The sequence below is a fragment of the Lycorma delicatula genome, chromosome 2, assembly GCF_047948215.1.
Source record: "Lycorma delicatula isolate Av1 chromosome 2, ASM4794821v1, whole genome shotgun sequence".
Taxonomy (NCBI): Eukaryota; Metazoa; Arthropoda; class Insecta; order Hemiptera; family Fulgoridae; genus Lycorma; species Lycorma delicatula.
The window spans coordinates 85,065,280-85,087,975 of record NC_134456.1 but is presented as its reverse complement, the minus strand read 5'-3'; the positions used below and the strand labels follow the sequence as shown (position 1 = coordinate 85,087,975).

At 27.3% G+C, this 22,696-nt stretch overlaps 1 protein-coding gene across 1 annotated transcript in view; it reads left to right on the top strand.

Annotated features, from left to right (window-relative positions):
• Positions 1–8,484: 8,484 nt before the first annotated feature.
• The window catches only part of GlyRS (glycine--tRNA ligase), a 46,399-nt gene continuing 32,187 nt past the window's right edge, over positions 8,485–22,696 (top strand). The window contains exons 1-4 of the mRNA XM_075355689.1: positions 8,485–8,772; positions 13,817–14,021; positions 16,411–16,552; positions 20,124–20,289. Coding sequence (XP_075211804.1) covers positions 8,536–8,772; positions 13,817–14,021; positions 16,411–16,552; positions 20,124–20,289 — 750 coding nt within the window. The 5' untranslated portion in view covers positions 8,485–8,535. The remainder of the gene's footprint in view (positions 8,773–13,816; positions 14,022–16,410; positions 16,553–20,123; positions 20,290–22,696) is intronic.

Sequence of the window (22,696 nt, the reverse complement as noted above, 5' to 3'; positions counted from 1 at the left end):
TGTATAATGTTAGTATTAAATAAACATATTTGTAACTACACATAATAATGGTAATAATAATTATAATGAATACAACCAAATTGTTTTTTATGCTTCATTAAAAAGTAAACACTTTTAATTTAAAAACAATAACAAATAAAATATTAAGTAATATTTTAAATAACTTACATCTTTTGCACAGCATCATAACTATCCTGTTCAATTAATAATTCCATTTTAATCGTTTCTGAAATTTTTTGGTTCATTTCTATCTTTTCCTTTACTAATTCAGAGTTTTTTTCCAACATTTCTATATCACTACATTTCTGAGCTATGTCTTGTTGGAGTTCAAGACATTCTCTTCCCATTTCTTCAATCACTGTGTCCCCAAAAGTCTCCCCATCATCATTATCATTCATAAGTGTTGTGTGTTCAGTGTTTCCATGTTCATGAAAAATATCTTGTGATTCCATATTCTCATTACAGTCATAACTGTATTCTTCATATGCCTGCTGCTTTTGCTCTGAATGAGTAAAGGCATTATGATCCAAATCATTGTTATCATTTGTCCACTTCATGCAGTCATTTTGACTTTCTTGTGAATCATTCGGTAGAGGAACTGAACCCCTATGTTGTTGCTGGCAATTTTCCATATTATTTCACTCCTGATACTACCGATCTTCAAGAATAATAATGATTATTGTCCTGAAACAAGTATAGATAATAGATTCATTAACCGTACGATGAAAGCGAGTCAGAAAAAGAGTGATTAAGAAGATACTCTAAGCAGAAATAGAAATTTATAGAAAAGCATTTTCTTTATGTCTGACAAAGGCACTAAAAATCATGTTTATCTTATAACAGCAAATGGAAAAATACAGGGAAGAATATAGAGCCCTCTCATTTGCACGTTTCCTGTCTTAAAAAATATAATATTCCAAGAGAAAAAATGAATTATGAAGATGCTTGAAAGAGAATAATGTATCAAAATATGTTAGATAAATAAAGAATATATATGTATTTATAGGAATAGTAAAATATGTGTCTAAATATGGAGAAAATATCAGTGGCATTCTCAGTACAAGTAAGAGTACAACAGGATTAAGCCCTAAGTCCTCACAGTTTAATATTATGTTAGTTTTATTCTAATAATATAACTCATTATAATTATCATGTTTATTATTTTTTTAATTACAATTGTTTACAAGAAGCACCATGAACAACAATGTAACTTTGTCACAGACATAAGAAATGAAGTAGATAAGGATTACTGGAGAAAAGTATTAAGCTTGAAAGATTGAATAAAAGCTAAACAGAAAACTGTATATGAGATACCAAGTTGTAAAAATAATTAGTGCTTAACTAGAGGTGCCATTCATGAAGATGTTCTTGTCTCTATCACAAAAGCAATGAAGAGAGGAATGAAAATAAAATTTTTATTTGAGCCAGGCAGATTCAATAGATAGGTGGAAAAACATAATAGGCAACAATAACCAGATTAAGAACAAATATATATGAAAATATATTAATTGTGATATCACCATTTATGGATTAAGTAGAAATACGAATAAGAAATACATAAAGGAATGATGCAACAGAGATGTAAATGCTTAAGTTTTGGTATGTTTTAACCAGGAGAGACAAAGTGGGAAATTTCAGGGTTAGAAAACATGTGGCTAAGGAATATATTGAGGTAAGTATAGTTAAGAAAAAGCGATTAATGGTTTAACAGGAAGATAAGAGTATTATGGTAAAAAAAAAAAAAAAAAAAATACAAATGAATCTGATTGGAAGACTCAAGAGGATGGAATAAGAAGGTGGTATTAGAGAGTTGCAAAAAAAGGTTATATTCAATAAAAAAACTTGGAAACGTCCATTACAAGTTACTTTTTTCAGTCCAGTTCCTATTCCTGACAAAAACTACAGGCTTTATAAAACAGATTCTATTTTATCACAAGATGTTATGTAAGACTGACAGTAGTGAGAATTACATGATTTATAATTCAGTCAGTGAAGTGAAAAGTGAATAAAATTAAAAAATAAAAACAAATTAAGTGACATGAGTTTTTCAAGATGAAATGATTTAAATGTAAAAAAAAATGTTTTGTCTTTTATTATTATTATTCATTATTATTTTATTACACACAGTAACTTTCATTAATAACAAACATTATTACTGTTTATGAATTGTGATTACAGCTGAAGTTATTTTCAGCAATATTTTTGAACTTGTAAAGTCTTATTTAGGATTTAGCTAAATAAAGCAATCGATTTTTAACTGTGTTTATACGTTTAATACATTGTTTTTATGTGTTTGGATTAAAAATATATTAAACAGTTTGTTAATTAACGTTTGTTGTTTGTTGAATATGATTATTTTTTTCTGAGTTTGTAGAATGTTATGCAAAAGTCAGATTATCTGAAATTAGCAATTCTTGTAGTTAACCCTAATATTTTGACCAGTTCAGCATAAAAATAATTATTTAATTCATGTTTAAACAAATTAATATTATTATTATGAAAACATTTATTTGCCTCACAAATACAACAGGCAATAATTTAAATTAATTAGACAAACATTTTTAAATTGTTTATTTAAGCCTCTTCATTAGTAACATTTATTCATAAGCAGCTTGCAACCACAAAGAAATAAAATAATACAGAGTTGTGTAAAAAAATAACACATTTGTAAATTATGCCCACAATTACTCTGATTATTAGATTACAAAAAATAATAACATTAATAAAATAAACAAAGTAAATTATTTAAAACATTATTTTAAACAAAGTAAAATTGACTTAAAAATACACCAAAAACTAAAAAATAATAATTATTCAATTCTTTTTTAAATTTCAGTTTGTTTAGCCAAATTAAAAACTATTACCAATAATATCTATATTAAAAAGCAAGATACCTGGCTGGCACCTTGTTAGTAATAAGAATTATTGAGAAATAACAAAAATAAACTATGTTTAAGTGTTACAAATAAGAAATGCATATTATTTTAAACAGGTCCTATAAGTAATTTTCTTGAATTTTTGCATGAAAATGACATTAGGCTATACATTATTATACAATAGCAATGTAGACTATATAATTTTTTTTTTAATTTTCAGTTAATCTTCCCAAAAAAACTTACAATAGGGCTATCACTGGGACTTCTACAGAATAGTAAAATAATTGAAAATGATAGATTTGACAAAGAGAAAGACATGAACATAAATTTAAAAAAAAACAAATATCTGATGAGATTTAGATAGCAGCTAAAATTCTGTTCCTTTTTTTAAATTAAGTTAAGAATTAGATTCAACATAATTTTTATAAGGTTATTTTGTAATTGTGAAAGAAAAAACAAATTGTTAATACAAATATTCAATTTACATTTTAATAAATTTATTAATGCAGTTATTGATTCTTCAGAGAACTGATTTCTATAAATGTTATAATTAATTTTAATTCTCACAATAAAAAAAAATCATTGAAATTTAGAAAAATATTTCATTAGTTTCTTTGTAAATTAATACTTAACAGATTAATGAAACCTATACCATAATTCACAAGTTAAACTTTACTTAAAAATGATTAAATTATTATAATATAGCCACTATAATATTACAGATTATAATAAAAACTATGTATTCATGAATCTGTATTTTACATGAGAAAAAATAATGAGAAATTTTTTTATTTAATTTATTTTAGCTCTTCTGAAATAAAGAATATGTTCATTGGAATTAAAAATGATTAAATTACAGTTAATTCTAAATAACAAAATATTTTCTAGTAAAAATATTTATGCAATCTTTCATTGGAAATCTAATGTATTTGTAAATCTTTATTAATTCTTTCACTTTTCTAACTGTACATAACATAAACAATAGATGGATTACTCAATCAATAATTGTTATAATTAGCTTTTAATTTTCTATTAAGGAAGACAGAAGACACCAGTAAAACTTGATGTTTTAATAAAAAAGAAAAAGCAAAAACAGCCCTAAAACAATAAAATAAAATAGGATTCACAGAAAACATATGGTTTTGAAACCGGCACAATTTTGGAAAATCAACATTTTTATAGGTTTAAAAGTATTAACAAAGATTAAAACTAAAAGTCAGTAGTAAAAATTAGTTTTGTATTTGCTAGAATAGAAACAATATATTTCAAAACATTATGATCTGAGACAAGTTTCAAAGCTTATGTCAACTAACTTTTGAAAAGTAAACATTATTAATGATCCAATTATTAGTAATAACATAAAAGCTGAGACAAAAAAAAAAATAAATTTTGTTTTGAAATTCTGAACGAACATTGTTGATACCAAAAACTAGCAAATCATTTTCAGCAGAGATTTAGTTAAAAATGTTGTTAGAATTCAGACTCACAAACAAGAGAAGAGATTCATAAGTATCTAACAAATTTTAAAAGAAAAACACAAAATAATTATAAATAACTAGACCAAAGCTTATAAAAAAACTACTAAATTATAATTTTTATTTTGTGTGAATACAATACTAATAAAATAACTGGAATGATAAAATAAAAATAAAGAGAATTTTCGGTTAGGTTTTTTTAATTTTTTTTTCAAATCTTGATACATAAGATAACTCTCCTAGCCAAATCTAAAAAAAGTTAATTAATTAATTCTCATATTATAGTGTTGACTTGTAGTTCCATAGAAATGTAATAATTACATTTTTTTCTTTTAACTACTCCCAGTTTTGGAAACCAAAGAGTAAAATTCAGATCTAAAAGCATATCTTCCAAATGTAACAAAAATGCTCAATCAATTACAAACAACTAGAACTAAATCAAGAAAAATTTGACATTGTATATTTTTAAATATTAGTGACAAGAAAATAATAATAATAATAATGTAGTATTTCCCGAATAATTTGTTGAACAAACTAAAAATTAATAAATTGGTTCTGCTATAAATTAAACTATTATTGTCAATCTAAAAAAAGTATTTTTTATTACTTGTTTCAAACAGTATCTGTATAACGCCTGAAAATCGGATCCAAATAGAACTTTCCCCAGAAAAGAAATATATACTTATTTTAGAAAAATCCCGGATTTCAGAAATAAACGAACACTTTGCGTAGTACTAGCGAAAAATTAAAACATCGCACTTCGCTTTCTGACGCTACCACAGCCATTTGTATCATAAAATTGTTTCTGTGATGAGCACAAAGATAAAATTTTAAATCATTTAATATTGCTTAACTTCAGAAAATGTTATCAGTAAAATTAATAATCGTTATACAGGAAATTGTAATTAAATTTTCACGTTTCTATCATGGTTCTTAGTACAATTAAAGGAATAAGTAAACGTATTCAATTATAAATATAACGAAATGAGAAACACCTTTAAAAAATATTACAATTACTCAAATGATCGGTTCGTACAAATTTTTCTTAGAAAATCTTTTCAGAATTGCATAAGTAGCTGTGATAAAAAATCGCTATATGTTGTATATGGTAGTGATCTGAATATGACGTAACACCAGAACCTTACGAGCAAATAGACGAACTATAAAAATGATTGAATCTTCGAGACCCTTGACGTTTGAAATTTATGATAATAAATTATTTTCAGTCTATTTATGTTTATTGTAGCTACTTTACATGACAATATTAGTAATTAATTAATAGCAATAAAAAAATCACAAAATAGATAAAGAAATTTATTGAACGTAATGATAAATTATTACATGACTCATTTTCAAAATAAAGGAACTTTTTATTCCAAAGGTTCTTTCAGAGCTGATTAACAGCTTCTTTTCACTGGAGATCCGATTATGCTGTTGTTAATGATGCCCATTTTAAAAACCTAACCGTTTCCTTAACCTTTTAAAGATGGCAACTTTTAACAGCAGCACTATCTATAATGCAACTAAAGAGGTGTTGATAATTTAATTCTGACAAAAAACCGTTTAACCAAAAATTTTCTGTAAGCAGATCATTTAATAATTTAACAAATTCATGTGTATAATCAATAGTTATCAATTTAATTTTTGTATTGTTATTTAATAATATAAATTCTTGAAACAACAAATCAACTAAATTTAATAAATAAAGAAAGCCTTTTATAATAATTTACTTATAACTTTTTCAATCATCTTTCAACCATGTTTAATAATTGCCACTGCTGTTCTCATAGGTTTTCTTCTGTTCAGGTTTTGTTGCTATTCTAGCAGGTTTTTGAATTATGCAGTTGAATTTTTATAATGTGGTTGAAATGTGTGTTGGGTATACTCTGTATCTGTTCATTTAGTATGCTGTAATGAGTTATTGTCAGTTACACTTCATAATTTTTTATGCCAGTTTTATGGTTTCATGTCATATTTGCTTACTTACATAATTTTTTTTTTACATTAATTTTTTTTTGTTGGCCATGAAACAACTGAATGGTCTATTTATATCTATTCTTTGTAGTGATAAATTGGTTTGACAATGTTAATCTACATGGAAAAATAGTTCATTCCATCAGAAGAGATAAAAGATATGTCCTGCAGTTAATTGTATACATTCTAATGTTGCTCCCTAGTGAATGATTATTTGGGGCCTGTCCATTTTGTATCAAATCAGAAATTTTACACTTCACAGTCAGTAATAGTATTTTCATAGATTTTTTTTTAAAGACGTTTTCAATATCTGACCCTACTTCTAATGAACAGGTACTTCCAGTTACTAAATGAAGAGCAAAACAAGACTAAGAACATTTTGTTGAGAACAACTGTCAATTGATCACTTCTGTAAATTTACAGTTTCATCAGTATATTCCATCAATAACTTGTTGGTAGGGAATGTACTACTTATTTGTTAATTTAGTAATTATTTGGAAATGATAATTCCCTGAAAGATGAACAGGTGGGGAGATGTAAAAGACAAGTACTCAAATTACCTCATGTCGATTATCACAATTCTGATTTCACTGAATTCCCCCTTTTCATATTTTCTCTTAGTTATAAATACAAAAACTATTAGATTTTTTTATTAGAATAGAAAATTTCATAATACAATTTATTTTCCTACTGATGGCAAGGAACTGAAAATTTGGAAAGATAGTGTAAAACATTGTGTTACATAGAATATAAACTCAACAAAGTAAGTCAGTGGTGATGTGCCTTCCCATGTGTATTTTATTCTGCTACTTAACATATCTCTAAGTAGCAGTGTGTTGTGTATGCACACTCTGTTTCAAGATTAGATGATATGCTTGTACTGATAGGTGTGTAAATCTGGTGCTTCATGTTCATTAATTTTATATATCTTTCAATAACAATCAAAAAATAAAATATTGCACACTTTTATTCTAACTGATAATTTGTATTGGAGTGTTGTTGGTCAATCTGGGGTCTCGACAACAAGAATTTGTTCTTCGTTGGCATTGAGAAGTAATGTATTAACAGAATTTAATGAAATAGAAAAACTAGTTCTGAGGAAGCCCGTAGCCGTGCTTGTTTATTAACACGACCTCGCGTACTTTTCTACGTAGATTCAATTGTTATTCTCAGTAACCTACCAAACTCACTTTTTATTACTACGTTTCATTTGGAAATACAACCAATTTTTCTATGAATTCAGAACGTAGCAATGAAACGGCTGATTTACGGAAAAAATAGGGTTTTAAATAACAGACAAGTAGCGAGTTTTTGATCCCAGAAAATCTATTTACATTTATAAATAAACTGGTGGATACTGCAGCCAGCACCAGGATCTGTTGAAAATTTCTCAAAACTTTTTGTCTTGACCGGTAAGCCGCTATCTATATCCTTACACTGTTGCATATTGTGTGGATAATGTTTAACTCTAATCTGAATATAATTTTAACTAATGAACTAAACATCTAATAATAATTTTAAGAATATTGGGTACGATAGTAGTAAGATATCTAAATAGATATTGAATGGTTGCATCGAGTAGTAACTTTCCAGATGCGGATACAGTAGATTGCATCCCATCCGTAATCCGATTGCCACCCGTCCGTAATCATCATTATTTTAACATATACCATTATTATGTCGTCACATCATCTTGTCTATACATTGCCATTATTGAAATTGCTTCTACCCGCTAGAGAAATTTTAAACTAGCTGTAGTTAAAAACCAAATCTTTAAGGTTTATAATCTGTTAATCGGTAAACTTGATTAACACCTATGTTTTGTATTGCTGATTAATTTATTATTACTACGTTTGAAGTTTGAAATGGAAATATAAGTAATCCTAATAAACTGTTCTTATAAATAATAAATATCATTGTAATGAAAACGTAAATGAAATCAAAATACACTGATATTTCTCAGAAATAAAGAATTGTAACGTTATTACAGCACGCCGTATAAAAATGTAAATAATAAGATAATCCATAATGATTTATTTTGTTAATAAAAATCAAATCTTAATACTCCATTTTCAATTTCAGTTAGTGAACTCCTAAAGTTAATTTACTTGGAGACTAAGAAAAAGCAGGGGCTAGACTATTGTCATTGCACGAGAGCGTCTGCTGTAGTAGTGAGTCGTGCGATCGTGCTGTCTAGGTTATCCACGTTTATGTTTCTCTTCCGAATTGTGTCTTCATGTCAGTGCTATGTTAGATTTACTGCTAGGAGAAGAGAAAGCAAACGTTCAATTCATCTAACAATCTTTCAATATAATCAGGAAAGTAGTAAGTGGGGAAGCAAGAAAAAACATAGGGACATTCGAATTGGTTTAAATTGGTTATTAAAGATGCCGAATTCAAAAACGGAAGAAATTTTGGCTCCTCTGAGGGCAGCTGTTAAGGAACAGGTGAATTCTGTACTGTTTACTGTAAAAATGTTTAATAGAATTTTTTTTAAATTAACAGTAAAATTTAGTTACCCCATGTTGAACAACGATGATATCGTGTGTTAGAAATTCAGTGTAACTTAATTTCATTTATTACACGTTAGGAATAATAATAATTTATTAATAATAACGCACATCTGATTGCGTGAAACATCATATGATTTCTATCTCTGCTTTATTCTTTGAATATTTATCAGTCAAGACTGGCAACAATAGCCGAATTCACATTATTGTTTGGTAACAATAATTGTCCTAAGACAAGTTATAGAGGCCCATTCTGTTTTTTCAATTTTCAAATTCTGGCTGGAAAATAATATTGATTCTTCTGTAGTACCATATGGACTTATTTTTTAAGATCTTTGTAATGAAATGAATTTGTTTTGTAGCTACTGAGATGCTAATGAAGATTTTTGCCAATAAAATTCAATTAGCTTGTACTAGTTTTTAACACAGTTTCACATATGTTTGTATTTATGCATTAATAAAAATGTTATGGTTTTAATTTATAATTGCTTATAAAGATGGTTTTAATCAATCTTAAATGTCTGGAATTTTATATGATTAAAAATGTGAATTAATGCTGGCATAATTTAAAAAAAATATGAAACATTCTAATCTGTACTATTTTTAAATGACATCAATTTTAAAACTATTATATGTTAATCTAGCTCACCAGATTAATGGTGTATTGATTTATTAAGACATTAATATTAATTTATTAATGCATCAGTAATAATTTATTAATACTTAATAATTGTAAAATTATTATTAAATTAATTTGTCAGCTAACAAGAGTGGATAGAATGGAGAATGTATTTTTTTATGATTGCTTCACCATATAAGCCGGAAGCTTGTGCTTGGGAATATGATATAAAAACCATATAGTGTATGAAAAATGCCATTCCTGCACTTGAGTGGAAATTTGAGCCTCACATAAGTAATAGATAACTATGTTGAACTGAAAGGTATCTGTGCTGAAGGGAAAATAGGATTCATATTTCCGAGTTTTCTTAAAGTGAAACAGTCCCTCAGAGGCCAGTCTGAGGTAAAATTTTATTTCTTATTATATCAATGACTGGTGTAGTTTATTAAATATATTGTGATGGTGTCAGTATAAATGATACATCAGTCATTTGTTTTTTCATGAATAATTTAAATTTACTTGATGAAAACTGCCTAATAGTTTAACTGACTATCCAAATAAAAACTTGATTAATATAAAAAAAAAAGTATATTAACCAAGAATACTTCAATCATGTAAATCAATAACAGTACGTTTAATTAAATAAAAATGTTATCTCTAAATTTTTTGGTTGGTGTTGACAACTGTTTATAATTGAATAAATTTGTTGATGCTTGTGGTAAAACAGCATCTGGTGATTTATATACTTCAATACATTGACTGTTTTGAGGGTCATTTGTACCCTCAGCTGTACTTACCAGATAGGTTGTACTTTAAAATGATTACAAAACTATATATTAACGTTCTTAACCACATTTCTGTATTACAGTTGCTATGGATATAATTTTTCAACTCAATTAAACATGAGTCCAGTTTGCCCCCTCAAAACTAAATGCACTGATTAGTAACTGTCTTTTCTGTCAGGTTATGAGGTCAGAAAATACCGTACGTTTTTTAGTACATGAGTTTATTTATTTGACTAAAAAATAAAAAAGGCTAACAAAAATATTATATTTGTTTAATAAAAAAAGTGTACTAAATATATGAATTGAATATACAATAAGCTCTAATACATGCTACAAACAACCCAAAACTATTAACGTAACTATTAATTACAAAATAATTAGTTCTTTCTTGTATCATTCACTTTTATATGAATATGAACAGTTAGCACACTATTACATATTGTGCATCACCATAAAACATTCAAACACTTAAGCTTTGCACACTTTCTGCAATAAGAAAAAACTTTTGGTGTATTCTTTTATGCCGTTTGTAGCCCCCCCCCCCCAATCTTGTGCAAATCTTTTGTAGCATGGTTGACACTTTTTACATTCGTTGTCCTTTTCTACATGATGGACAACCTCAACAGCAACGTTGAGGTTGTCAAATAATGGATGCCAAATAATGCAGGAAGCAATTCGTCTAAAATTGGTGATTGTTATTTTATTCCGTGTAATATCTCTTTCACAGAGAAAAAGCATTCACAGTAGTTGTCCCCAGTAAAATGTTGAATACTATTTAGGTACCACTTTATTGACCAGCGCAATGAACTGGAATAGGCAGCCATAAAATCAGCTCTCAATCAAAGATTTGTTGTAAAACACAACCATTTCAGCACTTCACAACTGAATCATTGCATCATCATGTCTTGTCGAGAACATCAGAAGATATGTTGAATTTTTCATCTTTTTTGCTCCTCACTTTAGTACTACAACATTTACACCATTTTGCTGCGAAAATGTTTTTCCAACTTTCAGTTTTTGTTTTTGATTACAGCTTTAGGATTGTCAGACTGTTTTGAATTTAGTGTACCTACTAAATGTGTACTTTTCTTGTTTAGTTTTTCAGTCAAGCCCACATTTGAGTACCAGTTGTCAGTAACCAAAGTCCGCTCAAAATCCAAGTATGGGTTATGATGTGCATAACAGTTTTTGCAGTAATTGGTTTCCCTTATTGTTTCTTTTCCAGCATAAATTTAATATTGAGTATTGTAGTAGTCTTTAGCAGACAACTTGTACACTTTTATACCATATTTATGTCTCTTGGATGTATTTATATTGGTGAAAAATTAATCTTTCTCCAAATGGTACCATTGATTCATCAATGCAAACAATTTCTTCTGGATTATAGCAGTTTTGAAAATTACTGACATAAGTCTACTAGGTCTTGGATTTAAAAATTCTGTTACCAGGCCTTTGGTTCTCATTGTTACCACAATGAAACATTGATAAAAGAAGTTCAAATCTTGTGGAACTTATCTCTGGGATATAATTCCCGTGAATCTTTCTACTACAATGTGACCTCATCTTTGGCATTTTATATTGGCCCATAATCACAATACCAAGAAATTTTTTCACATTTCATTCGGAGTGATATCAACCCATTTTTTAACCCAAGCAAACCTTTTTAAATTTGGAGCACCAAGTCTGGAATTAGAATAATGGGTTTTCTCAGTTACAAGAAAATTAATTATTTTGTCATCTACCCTGAGACAAAAATTCACTTGGACTGGCTTCTATCATACAGTCAAATAAATCTGGGTTTATATCAATCACATGTGGATATGTGGATTGAACTGAAAGTTGTGGACTCATTCACATTTACATTATTCCACACTTGGCTTGACGGAAATGTTAGGTTAAAAACCAAATTAATTGTTTCAGTCTCATTTTCATTCTGAGATAAATTATTCTGTTCAACAGACATACTTACATTTTCTGTGACTTGATTTGAACAACCAGGTAAATCGAAATTGTCTGGCAATTTAAAAAATTAGATATTGATGAAAAAGGACTTCGGGAAAAATATATAGATGGTAAAGGACTTGCAGCAGATGTTGTATGCCGAACAGCATATCTTAGCCAATGAAGAACAGTTGTGTAGTACATTTTACTGGCAGTTTGACCTTGAGGAGCATACTCTTGATGAACCATGGCCTTGATAATCAAAAAAAGACTGTTAGCATGATTTCACATTGCCTTGTGATGTTGTTGAACAACAACAAAAACATGATAAGCACCATTTTACTTTCACAGCTGTTAAGCACCAACTGACTGTAATGGCAGCAAAAAAGCGAGTCATACACAACCAGTAAGAGTCAAAGTCACATTCCCCAATGGTCTCCCTCCTGTGTTACAACTGGTTACCTTAATAAAAAATAAGGTCGGGTACTTTTTGATTGGCCTTGAAAAGTAGAAGAATTTTTGATGTATTAAATATTCATTTGAGAGATTTAGTATTCTGCTTAATCCTTAAACTGAGACGGAAGAATTATTACTTTAACGTCTTCAGTATTCTTTAGTGTGTTACAGTTTAGTGTGTTATTGGTATAATTTGTTTTTTTTTGTAGATTTTTTTCGGCAGACTTACCGAAATAGTAACACTAATCTTGATAAGGAGCCTAAGATGTTTAAGATGGTACATCATTTACTAATACTATCTTTAGTAACTTCAGGTGTTACTGGGTTACATATATTGAGTTACCCATATAGGAATAAGTTACATTATGTGTCTGCCATTATGAATGTAGATGTTACATCCAGATTTATGGTGACTTGTTTCAAAAAATTAGATTTGAATGAAGTTAAAAAAATATTAATCTTCAGTATTTGTAGAATTGTGCTTCCATAATATATTTTTGGAGATAATTTTATTATGCCTATTTTTGGAATAGCAAGTAGTTTTTTTATTAATTTTACATATCTTGAAGTGATTAATTTGGAAAATCCTGTATTGTAGTTGAATAATATATTTGATCTGTGTGACTGACACACATTTGATCGCAATAAATCTATTAATAGATTTTTTTTACCTACTTCAAGATTGACATCAGTAATAACAATTCTGTATTCAATTCCACTAACAAAGGAGCTGTATTACTTTCTTTGAAAGATCTGATAGCACAATTCTACTTACTTTAAAAGTGAGTTGTAAAACTTTTATAAAACGTTTTCATGCTTCACATCATACTGATCAGTGAATATGAAAATGTAGTATAATACATTGCATGAAAATAACAATATTTCAAATCATTAACTGGTTTATTTTTTTTAAAGAATAATATTGAATAATTCTATTTTTACATAATTTCATTAGAAAAGGACAGTAATGAATGAGTAATTTTAGAATTGTTACACAAACGGTAAAACAAAGCTGACTGACTGAATTAATAAATCATATGAAAGTAATTAATCTCAAAAAAAATGTTATATCAGATTTTATAATTCTTATGGACATTTGCATTTATTTAAATTCTTAAATAAATAAATTCAATTTTACTTGAAATTTATTCTAAATTTTTAATTTGTGGTTTATTTTTAGGGAGATGTTGTGAGAGAGTTAAAAGCATCTGGTGCTTCAGAAATCGATTTGAAGAAAGCAGTTGCTGAGTTGAAGTCAAGAAAAAAAATATTAGAAGATAAAGAGTTAGCTTTGACACCTGCTGCTGTAACTTTTGATCGTGCTCGAATGGAAGATTTATTAAAACGAAGATTTTTTTATGACCAGTCGTTTGCTATTTATGGAGGTAATTTGTCTGTTACAGAAAAATGTGTAGATGAAAGAATTATTTATTTTTGAATTATTAACCGTGAAATAAAGTTTGATAAGGATATTTCTATTTAATGTGATTGGCAATTTAGCCAATACTTTGATAAAAGGATATTGCTTAAAATTTCACGATTGTCCAAATTCTACAGTAAACAGTAGTTTACAACAAATTATAGTGTATATAAATTGATAGAATTTTTAAACTGCTTGTTCATCGATTATATTTAGAATTTCACAAAACATTAAAGGTTAGGTTTTTTAAACAATAATTTGATGTAAAATATTATAATATCTAGTAATGTGTATGTCTAATCATATGTAAACATTTAATATTTAATCAGTTAATCAGCATTTTTTAATAATTGAAATGTTTGAAATATTATGTATATTTAAAGTGTACACATTAAAATTATTAATTATATTATTGACTACATATTAATTTTCTTAAATGGTTTTAGGTGATAATTTTTTTAGTAGAACAAAAAATATTTAAAAATTTTATATCCTCCTTACCAGCAAAAAAGATGTGTTTTCTTGATATCTTTCGGTTTATTTCAAACCATCATCAGGAGATAAAAATAATATAATAAATAAAAATTAAAATAATTACACAGTATTTTGTTGAATTTATATTAGCTGTGATTTTATTAATTATTAACTTTATTTTAATAAAATCACGGCTATTATAAAATTCAACGAAATACTGTTTAATTATTTTAATTTTTGACTTATGTTATTTTTATCTCAATGATGGTTTGAAATAAACTGAAAGAGCTCAAGAAAACATCTTTTTTGCTGGTAAGGTAGAAATAAAATTCTTTATTCTGTGCTAATTGTTGTTTATACTTCACTCTGTTTTTTACACAAAAACTTGATTCAAATAAAGAATTATATATATATATTTTTTTTTATTTAGATAAGATTGTGTTTGTTCCACCTTGTGTGTGGGAAATTTGCAACAACAGAACTGATGTTCTGAAAATAAAGGTTTTCACTATTACAACTGTGTTTACATTAATTTGTTCTTTATTTTATGGTATTTGTGTTATTACATTTTTTAATCTTTTAAAATTGTTTACTCAAAAATGAACTTTATAGTTTTAAAGCCCTTATTATTTAAAACAAATAACTAATATTAGGAAGAAAAGTATAATTTTGATTGTATTTTATTATTATAAAGCGTTGTAGGATCCAAGTATTGATTTGTATTTACATATTGTTGTTAAAAAAAGAAGTAATACTAATTAATTGGGCAGTTGCAAATATATAGTTCTTTTCTTACTTGGAAAGTAAAAGAAATTTATTAAGTGGTGGCATCAAATTTGCTTCAAATTTTACTTATTTTAATTCTCCCACTCCTCTTTTACTACAATATAATACCATTAATGAGTAAATTGTAAAAGAAATGTTCCTGCATGATGCGGGAATAAACTATTTTTGAAATTTATTTAAAAGATTCTTTGAAGACCATTTAAAATTTTTTTTGCTTTAATTTTTGTAGGTTCAAATTTTTTGGTTGGATATATTCGTGCTTTAAAGCATAGAAAAATAATTTTATCAAACAGAAGATGAACTTCCCCATCTATTTCCCATTTGTAATAAAAAAAAATGTAAAAATATGAATTTTTGTCTTTAGAAATTTTTTTTTTAATGTTGTGAAGTTCAGTTTATGCTGAGTAATCTACAAATTCAGTTTGGATAAATCCATATTATTCACCCTCTGGGCTTTGAGACCTGATTCAGATTCTCCATCTAAAGTTAGGGAGATTGCTATTCAGTAAATTTCAATTGAAACATCTCTAGAGGGGTCGAAGTTTAAAAAGGCATATTTAATAACGAGAATACGTTTAAGAATAATACGTGCCCATATATGTTTGTAAAAGAGTTCAACTTCTATCAGTTCACGCAACTTGAGAAAGAGAGAGCTGAGTGAGATAGAGATACAGAGAAAGAGAGAGAGATAAAAATACGTCCATCTGAATTGGTAGATTACTCCATCACCCATCCATCTGATTTTTTTTTACACTTTTATTTTGCCTTTTTGAGATTATTTTTGCATAGCTTTACTTTAAAAGTTCCCTATGCCTTAAAGTTTTGTATTCTGTTTTTCTTTTCTTTTTAATTATTGAGGCCATATTTGTGTAATGTTGCCATCCTCTAAATTCATTACATATTTTATTATTAATCACTTCTGATAATGTCAAAAGAATTTTGTACCGTTTTTCGAGCAGAATCAGTTCTCTTGTAACTGTTAAATATTATGTTTTTTTGTTTAAATTTAAGTTACACATTAAGCTATTATGAATACATTTTTAATATAATAATTTAATGTGAAAAAATTCTGCAATTCATTTGACATTTTTCAGGTATATCAGGACAATATGATTTTGGACCAATGGGTTGTGCTCTTAAAGCAAATATGCTTCATGCTTGGCGTAAATTTTTTGTATTAGAAGAACAAATGTTAGAGGTTGATTGCTCCATTTTAACACCTGAACCAGTATTGAAGTAAGAGGTTATTATTATTATTATTATTAGTTTTGGACTATTACTATGTGGGAAACAATAATAAATAAATTTAGCCCTAATAATATACCTTTTTTATAAAAGAAGTATTTTTTAAGCAAAGGCTTTTTTAATTATTTGAGATATTAAATAGATTACAGTGTATGTAATTTACTCATTGATGTAAAAAGATTAGAAGTAAGAATCTCTCACCCTCTCTCTCTCTCTCTCTCTGTGTGTGTGTGTGCATGTGCCACATACACATGGGCACACGCATATGTGTGTTCAAGTGAATTTATGTTATGTATCAAATAATATAAGAATAAAAGAACTTCAGTAATGCAGGAGTAAGAACACTTACCAAAATATAACTTTTCAGAAGTTGTTTAATATTCAGCATAAAATGCATTATTATAATAAAAATAAGTTAAAAATTAAGTTCAAATTTGATTAAAAAAACAACCAAGATGGTAGTCTCCATTAATTAAATTTTCTTTTCACTATCTACAAATAATAGAATGATTTAAACTTCAGTAATATCTAGGTTGTAACAATTCAGCCAATTTATTATTACCAAAATCCTGCTGTTTGATCATCAGTGGGTTTTCTTTTATGTAAAATATTTTAATTTTCTGTAATTTTTATTTATTTTTATGATATCTACATTATTTGTTTATTAGCATGGTTATCTGCCCTGAGTATGGTCACTTAGACCATGTCTATCCCATTCTCCTGCATTCACAACTAAAATTTTTAAATCCTACAGTTCCCATTTCTTTTTACACCATTGCAACTTTTATTCTTTTTTGGCTTCTTTTTGCACCTTCTACTATCCTTCTGGCACTGTTTTACCAGTCTTTTTCTCATATGTCCCAGCCAACTAGCTTTCCTATACTGAATTCTTTAGATTAAACTTCAGTTCTCATTCATTCTCCTCATTACTTAATTTTTCACTTTGTCCATCCACTTAATTTCCTTCAGTCTCCTCCATATCCACATTTCAATTGCTTTCAGCTTTTCTTTTTCTCTTTTTCCTAGCATCTATGTTTCACATGCATAATGGAGAACACTCCATATATTACTCTTCAAAAGATGATTCTTCCAACTCTATATTATTAATTATTAATTCCATATTACTAAATAATGATTGTTTTTTTTTTGCTATTAATGCTTTCTTAGCAATTATTATTCTTGTTTCCATTTCATTTTAACTTTTGTTGTCTTTTGTTAACATGGAACCTAATATTATACTATTTTAGTTATTCTGTTATTCTTTTTAGAGAGAATAATTGGCTTTTTCTGTGCTGACTGACTGTTGTACTTTATTTAGACCAGTTCTCAAAAATAACTAGGGCTTCATTCAATTTTGTTGAAATCTAATCAGATTTTCTTTTTAGTAACGAAATTCACATGGCAAGGTTGTCAGCATAAAGTGCCATTTTAATGCCATTAATTTTCTGTTGCTTACCTAGAAGCCGTTTAATAACATTAAATAAAATTAGACTAGAAATAAATATTATATTAAATATTAAAAATAAAATATTACTTTTGGATTTTGTAAGTTTGACATTTTTCCAGGTCCCATTATATTTTTTTATATGGTTCAGTATTTGATCTTAGGAAGTAAAAATATATATTTGCAAAGAAAATTTTTTTTGGAGCTGAAAATGTACTTGATTTTTTATAAATAGAATTTTGAAAAAAAATTGGCTATTCAGTTGAAAAATCTCAAAATATTATATTATTGCTTCTATTTCTCAATTTTAAACAAGGAGAACTTGCCTGTTTAATTTCAATTTTATGACAGGAAGTCCAGACAAAGGTTGGAGGCACTGGTATTCATATTACATTTTATAATCAGGGATGTTCTACCCTGAGGAAGGTTTTAAGCCTGAATAGTTAGAAGTAATGTATCATTGTTGTTTTAATCTATTTCATTAAATATATTATCATTGATATAAGGTTAGGAGCTGTCTGCAAATTGCTTTTCAGCTAACTTTACGCATTAGTTGTAAATTATTGTGGCATGAAAAGAATAACAGGATAGTTATTTCTTACTGTTCCATAGCTGGTGTAGTACTTCCCTGCAATTGTACAATGAATTATGCTGCTGTATTTACAGAATAGAATGATTTTTAGTGTTCAAGAAATCATTAGCATACAATTTTTTTTAATATAATATGTGGTCCAATTTCAAGATATGTTCAGAATTTTTTTGATAAGTGCTTGTATGTAACAAGCATTTACCAAATGCTTGTTGCCTAAAAATAAAAATTTATATGTAAGAAATTTTGATAATTAGTATACTTATAGTTTAGCAGTTTAAAAACATTTTTTTAAAGAAAAATAGTTTCAAATTTCATGAAAGAAGTACTGATTGGGCTAGATTAACGGTTGTGTATTTTTATTGTAGTAATTGGATGGTTATAAATTTAGATTTATTTTCTACATAGAATAAGAATTTACTTGTTCTCAAAGGCTTTTTATTTACAAACAATATTAGTAGAATAATTTTATTTAGTTTGTTTGCTTTTACTAGATCTGTGTTACATTAGCGAAAGTTACCAAAACTTTTATGTAATTTAGTACACCACACTGCTTATACGTGCTTCAGCATTTGTTGTACAACAATTTACTGTAGAAATTTTGTTCCATTGAACACATTTATATGAAATTTATTACCATTTGCCCTTTTGAATGTATAATATGTATTTATCTTTTTTTTTATTTTAGTAACTTGTATTTTTGACTTATGCAATTATTAACTACTGACTGATAAAGTAAATGTATTAGGTTTGTTGTAATTGCTGAGTAAATAGAAGAATAAATGTGTGTGTGCATGCATACATATCTGTGTGTGTATGTGGGCAAGCCAGACAAATAATAATGTTGTGACTGTCAACTTAATAGTAACTTCACATTAATAGATGCAATTTTGTTATAAAATTATTTATAGAAAGTCATTATTAGTGCCTTCTAGCGTGAATATCAAAAAAGTTGTGTGAAATTCTAGCAGTATTGATAGTCATTTCTTACAGGATAACTAGTATTGCTGCATATCTGCTGAAGCAGAATCTGAAAAATCAGCTACTTTATAATAACTATTGTAGCATACACTGTCCTTTATATTAGAAACTTGTTTTTAGTTGTATATCATCTTCAAAGAAATAAATAAAATTCTTACCAAAAAGTAAACAATTTTTCTATCTATGCACTTCAAAAAAGAAAAACATGGAATCACTCTAATTATAAAGTCGTATATGACAGCATTCCCGATGCCTTTCTGTTTAGTTATACATAAATAGAAAACATTTTAAAAGTAATTTTGCGAAAACAAAATTATTTTTTTTACTTTTTGGTACAAATTGTTTTTCTTTATTTTTAAAAGAAAGCACACTTGTAAAAAAATTTAAAAAAATTGTTTACTTTATTGTTAGAGGATACAATTGCAGAAATGTGATAAAAACATGTTTTGTTAAAAAAAATTGTGAATTGGCAGATTTAAAATAAAAGTTTATTCTGAAATAATCTTTACAGTAATAATTACATTTCTCTTTTGGTGTTGAACATTTAGGGCTTCTGGACATGTAGACAGATTTGCTGACTTAATGGTTAAGGATGTTGTAACAGGTGAATGTTTCCGTTTAGATCATTTAATTAAAGCTACTTTAGAAAAAATTGCCGCTGATAAAAAAACTACTGAAGAAGTTCGTAATGAATGTTGGGATATTATTATTAAGGTAATATAGTTTTTAATATTTACATTACTTCTATTGTTAAAATATTACATTTTTTACCTGACTTCCTAGTTGAAGATAATGTGTGTGATTTAATTTCTCTCTTGTAACTCTAAAACAGGTGTGCTCCTGTTTTTTTATTATTTAAATATTGTATGTCTATAAAATTGTTAATTTAAAATAAAAACCAGAGGTTTGCATATGATCTAATAATACTTAAAAGTATGAAAGGACAGTGTAATAAGTAAGTTTAAAACTGTAAACATTAGGAAAAAACTTGTTATATTTAAAAATTTTTGTCTATTAATTTCTCCTTGTTTTTGAACTGATCGTACTAAATAAAAGATATTAATGATTAAATGAGTAAAATATTATTTATTTAAATGAGAAATAATATTTTATATAAAAATTGTACTATTTATTAATATATCAATATATGTACGTGAATGTACGTATTATAACATTGAAATATAAATAAATATTAAACTAAAACTAACTTGTAAATTAAAAAAAGTTGAGACTAAACTCCAGATCAGAATTTTCATTAAATGTTTGTTATGCTTCAGTTGACCCATATGAACCATTTTCTTTTTTATTTGAGTACTGTTAGCATCATATCTTCACATTTAAACTTATGTAATTAAATTAGGGTGAGATCTGTTTATTATGTCCAGCGTTCAACTCCTACTTAAGGTAAGTCCTAGTAAAGTTACTGTGAACTTATATGAATTTGAATATTAGATCGTGGATACCGATGTTCTTTGGTAGTAGGGTTTCAATTAAGCAAACATCTCAGAAATGGTCGACCTGAGACTGTACAAGACTACATTTCATTTACACGCATACATATCATCCTCATTCATCCTCTGAAGTAATATCTGAATGGTAATTTCCAGACGCTAAACAGGAAAAAGAAAGAAAAAAGTATTATGACATAATAACTGCCACAACAATGTATTCAGAAACACTTTTTTGCACTATGATTAGTCAGAAAGTTTATCCTGATTTCTGTTCAAAAAAATAAAATGCTAAAATAAGATTGTATTGAAATTCTCAGGACTCAGATTCTGGGGCAAACTAGCAGTTCTATTTGTTGACCTGACAGATTTCTAAAATGGGTCCTGCAGAAAAGACCCATATATACACCATATACAATACCTGTGTATACAATTACCATATCCCATATCCAGTAGGATCTCCAAGATCTTAGAAAAACCAAAAATTGATGTCTAAAGACATTTTTTAGATTGTGTTGCAGTAAAATTCTTGTCATTTGTTTCAAGACAACCATCTATTTAATTTACTGTTGAGACTGATTTGTTGGTCAGATGAAAAGGGTATTCTCTAAAAAGATACATAGTTGTGAAGGGAAAAATTTAATTCAAGAGAAGAGTCATTGATTGGAATTTAAATTTTTGTTAAGTTGTAAGAAACAGCCCCAATACAGTGCAGAAGTTCTTCCAAGGAATTCTAAATTAAGTGAAGTGATGTGATGTGTAAACAGCATGGAGGGGGGACTTAAAATAATTTATGTAACAGTAAGTTTGTTCTACGTTTCTCTTTTTTTTTCTCTTTTTAATTTTCATCTATTTGAGTAGTTAATCCAATATTAACAATATTAACAAATAAGCTCTAGAAACAATTTTCTAGAGCTTATTTGTTCCAGAAAATGTTAGGCTACACTAAACCAATAAAGTGTATTTTTAGACTCCAGTTGTTTGAGCTTTACAACAGTTTTCTCATAAACTATTAGAAATGTAAATCTGGAACCCATCTTTTAAACTTTTGTAAGTAAAGAAACATGAAACCAACAGTTTTTTCAAGATCTGAATCTCAAGAATGTTAGTATAACCTTAATTTACTGGTTTAAAAATCAGGGTAAAATTTATACTAGCCATAACTTAAAAACATGGTGTTACCAGACCAACATTTATATCAAATTTTCTTCTTTAATCTCATCATTAGAATATATGATATTTCAGTTTTTTCAAGAAACATATTTCACAAATTGGCAGTAATAAATTAAATTATTAATTAAATGTACAACAAAGCATATTAAATTAAAATAGAATGTGAAGAAAATAACTTAATAATTAAAATAAGAAAATAACTAACATTTAAGGAATCTTTTCAAACTTATTATAAATTTGGAAAAAAAGAATATGTTTGTTAATTATATTAAGAAAACAAACAAATTTTTAAATATAGATGTGCAATTTCTATAAATTAATAACAGAAATTGAACTCATTTCAATTGAAAAATGTAATGAATGAACAGTTGTAAAACTTTTGTGATGATTGGCTATCAGGAATTGTGATAAAAAATAACAATTTTTTTTAATTCTGTGCACTATGTCTTTTTTACCAAGTTTATCTCCCCCCCAACACACATACACACACACACACACAC